The sequence below is a fragment of the Pelophylax lessonae genome, assembly GCF_965119305.1.
Source record: "Pelophylax lessonae genome assembly, chromosome: 2".
Lineage (NCBI taxonomy): Eukaryota > Metazoa > Chordata > Amphibia > Anura > Ranidae > Pelophylax > Pelophylax lessonae.
In genome coordinates, this window is record NC_138769.1 from 443,424,384 (window position 1) to 443,429,766 (window position 5,383).

General features: G+C 46.2%; 1 protein-coding gene across 1 annotated transcript; it reads left to right on the plus strand.

Annotated features, from left to right (window-relative positions):
• Positions 1-2,377: 2,377 nt before the first annotated feature.
• LOC309545631 (uncharacterized protein) lies at positions 2,378-3,732 on the plus strand (the record flags this gene model as incomplete). The annotated part of the gene is made up of 2 exons (XM_082244885.1): positions 2,378-2,709; positions 2,853-3,732. The coding sequence occupies 2 exons, from the start codon at positions 2,378-2,380 to the stop codon at positions 3,730-3,732; spliced, it is 1,212 nt and encodes a 403-aa protein (XP_082101011.1).
• Positions 3,733-5,383: the final 1,651 nt, after the last annotated feature.

Below are 5,383 nucleotides of genomic sequence, written 5' to 3' on the forward strand. Positions count from 1 at the left end.
ATTGGATCGGATGGGATCGGGTGAGAACGGACAGGCGGTCCGTTCTCATCCGATTCCCCTATAGAGGACAGCGGGGACCTGACAGCGGGGGGATCGATCGAGAAAAACGGAGTCCGCCGACGGATCGGACAGTGTGAAAGGGGCCTAATGCTTTTTTGAATTCAACCTAGATGTCTCACCACTAGGAGCAAGCCAGAAACCAGATTATTGTTGGTAACAAGCTGTTACTGACAAACTGACATGTACTGTATAAGTGCTGCTGGAAAGTGATTCATACTTTTAATACAACCTATATTAGTAAAAGTATGCCTGTTCTGAATGACAAATAATATAGTGTGGTATGCCACTGTATCCTGCTATGCTAAGTTTTGAAATAGAATGTCTTTGTTTTTTTTTTAAACAATTGGTTTTATTGAAATAAACGAAACAAAGATCATAACAAAAGCATTGCGGTCTTTCTAGGAGAGAAAGACAAATAAATGATGAACAAGCGCAATGTAAGGCAATACAATGGAATACAGTTTTGTAACAATGACAATTTAAGCACAATAGTGAAAAGATAATTAACACTTTTTGAAAGGGTGATCCCACCTGCATAACGTTTAATGTGGAAAATAACAGAAATGAGAGAAAAAAGGCTGTGGGAATCATTAAGCTTAGATATAATAGATAGAGACTTCGGACTGTACTACAATGACCGACCGTCGAAGTCTTAATACCAAAACTTTTTCCAACAAGTTAAATTGAATAAAGTGAACATTAAGAGGAGCAATAATCACAGTTTGGATGGGGGGGGGGGGAGGAAAGGATGGAGGGGAACATGTAAAGAATGGTACTTATCCCAGAGGAGGAGAGAATTTAGAGGTATGGATGGAAGGGCGGCAAAGGAGATGTGGAGGAGAGAGGAAAGACAAGCAGCGAACCATTAAGCATAGAATAATAATACAGTAATATAACCCCTAGTCAAGTAATAATCTCTACACTCAGAGCTCAGAGTTCCAGAATTAGAATTCATTAGACTAAGATTCACTACTCAAGAATCAAGCAGGCATCAACTCCGAATAACGGTTAGATGTAAATAGCTGCCAATTGGCCCAAATGTTTCTAAAATTTAGAAAGTCTATCATCTGACATTGTAAGGGTTTTTTCCATTTCATATACTCTCCCTATCTCCACTAACCATTCCTTTATTGTAGGGACATCCTGGGACTTCCATTTCCTTGGGATTAAGATTTTCGCCGCATTTAAAAGGTGTCTTGTCAGGGTATGCCTATATTGTGAAACAGTGTGAGAGTGGACATTGAGGAGACAGCGAGCTGGATCATCTTGAGTCCGAGCGCCCGAAATTTCTTGTATTGGGTTGCAAACTTGCGACCAGTATTCAGCCAGTGGTGGGCAAGCCCACCAGATGTGTAGCATTGTTCCCTTCTCTTGACCACATCTCCAGCAACTGTCACTCGTCTGCGGAAACCATTTCTGAAGCTTGTCTGATGTAGCATTCCAGTGGGTGAGCAACTTATAGGAGGACTCTTGCATTTTTGTGCTGATGGAACATTTGTGCACCAGGACACAAGCTGTGCTCCATTGGCTGTCAGTAATTGTTAAGTTTAGTTCAGTTTCCCAGCGCTTCTTAAAATTGTCCGGAGACTCATCATGTTTAGCTTGCAGCCAAGAGTAGGCCAGAGATGTGGTCTTTCTTATAGGTTTGCCTAACAGACAGATCTTTTCAAGAACAGTGAGTTTGTGTGAAAATTGGGATTTTTTCTTATGCGTGGCGAGAAAATCGTGTATTTGTAGGTAAGTCCAGAATGGGATGTTAGCGTTATTACAAACAGTTTGTAGATCAGATTTAGTGATAGTCTTAGAGTTTTTCAGACAGTGTTTGATCAGTAAGGGTTTGTTGTTTGTCGCTTTTAGTGGGTGAGGGGAGAGTAAGCCCGGCGGGAATTCGGGGTTATTGAAAATAGGGGACATGGGTCCAGGAACTAGACATATGCCGGTTTTCGGTAATTCGATATATCGCGGTATTGCATAGCCACGGTATTGTTATTGTGGCATTTTTAGGCCCCATGCACACGGGGCGTTCAAAAAAACGTACGTCCAAGCTAGTTATAACGCCGGGAAAAACCGGCGTTAAAAACGCGCTTTAAACAGCGTTTCTCAAATTATGTTAATGAGCGTTAAGCCGCGTTAAGCCGCGTCAGCGCTAAATAGCGTTTTTTTAAAAAATCAGTCCTCCTCCATTTTCCACACCCAAAATAACCACAATGCAATGTGTGGAAGCCATTTTGGTAGGAGAGAGAGAGAGGAGAGAGCATTTTCAGATCAGTTGAGAGTGTTTCTTGTATTTTCGGAGTATTTTTTGCATTTCTGAGTCATGGATCCTGTTATGCAGAAGGTTGATGAGGCGATCCTGCTCATCATCTTGAGAAGGATGCGTAGAAGGAGACAGTTGGAGGAGGAGAATGAGAGGAGCAGACGGCGAAGGTTCTGGGTGCATCCTGTCATGTTGCAGCGTCTGTCCGTGGGGTACTTTACCACCATGTACACCCAACTCCGCATGTATCCGGACAAGTGGTACAACTTCTCACGTATGTCCGTTCCGCTTTTCGATGACCTGCTGGAGAAGCTCAGGCCAAGGCTATCCAGGATGGACACGAACATGCGAAGCAGTGTGTCACCGGAGGAAAGGCTGCTTGTGACACTTCGGTAAGTGAAATCATTTGTGGGTGTTTTGTATAGGGTTAGTACTTGGGTTAAGAGGGTTAGGTGGTGAGGTCCTAGTTAAAACATTTTCAATGTATTTTTGAAAGATAGATGTAATATGTAATCATTTTTTATTTTTATTTTAGGTTTCTTGCTACTGGCCAAAGCTTTGTCTCCTTACACCACTATTTTCTGCTAGGTGTCTCCACGGTGGCCAAAATTGTTAAGGAGACATGTGCGGCAATATGGGAGCAGTTGAAGGAGGTGGTCATGCCGGAGCCGACTGAAGAGATGTGGGAAGCAGTTGTCGACGAATTTTGGGAGAAAACCCAGTTCCCCAACTGTATCGGTGCCCTTGATGGAAAACACATCAGGGTGAAGAAGCCCCCCCATTCCGGCTCTGCATACTTTAACTACAAGAAATATTTTTCTGTGGTACTCCTGGCATTGTCTGATGCCCATCTTCAATTCCTTGCTGTTGATGTAGGAGCATATGGCAGCCAGGGTGATGCCCGCATCTTTCGAGAATCGGCCTTTGGACGTCGGCTACACGAAGGACGACTCAACATACCAACAAGCAGGCCGCTACCGTGTACTGAGGAACCAAGCTTGCCATTGGTCATGGTGGCCGACGAAGCATTTGGACTGGCAGAAAATCTGATGAGGCCATACAGTGTCTATGGACTGAGTCACACCAAACGTATATTCAATTATCGGCTGAGCCGAGCTCGTCGTGTTGTGGAGTGTGCGTTTGGTGTGTGCTCAGCAAAATGGAGGGTTTTGCTGTCATGTATGCAACTGGATGTTGACAATGCCACCAAGGTTGTCCTGGCCTGCTGTGTTTTGCACAATTTCCTAAGGAGAAGCGACAGGAGCAGCGTTGAACCAGAGCCACGTAACCCCATGCACCGCGTGCAGTTTATGGACTTACGAACAACAGCACGAGTCATGACCATCAGAGATAAGTTTGCGGATTTCTTTGTCTCGCCTGATGGGGAAGTGGCATGGCAGGATAATTTTGTCTAAAATCATTCATCTTGTAAACTTTGTGATATCTTCACATACAGCTTTTATTAAACATTTATTTCAGTTCTTTTGATGTCTATCATTCTTCCATTGTTCCAGTTCAATGTTGCATGTGGCAAGTGTGTGCCAGCCCTGGTCTGTGCATACACTTGCCACATGCAGAAGAAGGAGGGGGGTTTCCTTCTGCATGTGGCAAGTGTGTGCCAGCCCTGGTCTGTGCATACACTTGCCACATGCAGAAGAAGGAGGGGGGTTTCCTTCTGCATGTGGCAAGTGTGTGCCAGCCCAATGGCCTGTGCATACACTTGCCACATGCAGAAGAAGGAGGGGGGTTTCCTTCTGCATGTGGCAAGTGTGTGCCAGCCCTGGTCTGTGCATACACTTGCCACATGCAGAAGAAGGAGGGGGGTTTCCTTCTGCATGTGGCAAGTGTGTGCCAGCCCAATGGCCTGTGCATACACTTGCCACATGCAGAAGAAGGAGGGGGGTTTCCTTCTGCATGTGGCAAGTGTGTGCCAGCCCTGGTCTGTGCATACACTTGCCACATGCAGAAGAAGGAGGGGGGTTTCCTTCTGCATGTGGCAAGTGTGTGCCAGCCCTGGTCTGTGCATACACTTGCCACATGCAGAAGAAGGAGGGGGGTTTCCTTCTGCATGTGGCAAGTGTGTGCCAGCCCAATGGCCTGTGCAGATGTACTTCTATTTCAACATACAACTTTAAAAAAAAATGAGGCAAAATATCATTTCAAAAAAAGGTTTTTATTCAAATAAACACAAAAAAAAGAAAAAAATCACAAATGCTGGTAGGTGTATCCTGACTGATCGTCCTGGCTTGACCGCGGTGACTTCGAACGTGGATAGCTGATGTCAGGATGCGAGTGGGTGGCTTGGACATGTCGTTCCAGGTAAGTTTGGTGGCGGGTACTGGGTAGGTGGTTGGGAGAAATCAATGGAGGAATGGGGTGGGAAATAGGAGGGCGTGGACAAGACAGGTGTTGGGTGGCGTTGCGGAGGGGACAAGGTAGGTAGGTGGCGTTGCGGAGGGGGGCGGTATTGAAAGTGGGGTGTTAGCGTTGCTGAGGTCACAGAGGGCATTGGGGGATCAAGAAAAGTGTTGAATGGATCGTTTGATGGTGGCGGGCCACCACTTAGTTTTGCATGCCTATATTGTGTCATGATGGCGAGCACACGATCCATACAAAGCTTTTCTTCAGGTCCCCCAATGTCCTCCAGGATGTAGTATGCAGCACGGCAGAAGGCGGCGCGTGAGTTGCCAGGATCGAGGAACACATCCCCACTGCGCCTCTCCTGCCGCACTTCCTGCAGCAACGCTAACACCCCGTCCTCGTTTTGAGGGACAATACCGCCACCCCTCTGACGCTGATTGCGGCCACGGCCACGCACAGCGCCACGGCCACGCACACATACCTCGTTGCCACGAACGGGTACCTCGCCACGGCCACGCCCCACACCACTATCGGGAATTTCTTCCACAGCACATTCCTGGTCCCTGGATTCCTGTTAAGAAAGAAAAAGGTTCAGTTTGTCACATACATACAATGAAGAAAAGAATGGCAGACAGACTAGACAGACACTAACCTGTATTGTGGATTCATCGCAGACATGAGATCCACTGGATTGGATCGTCATGT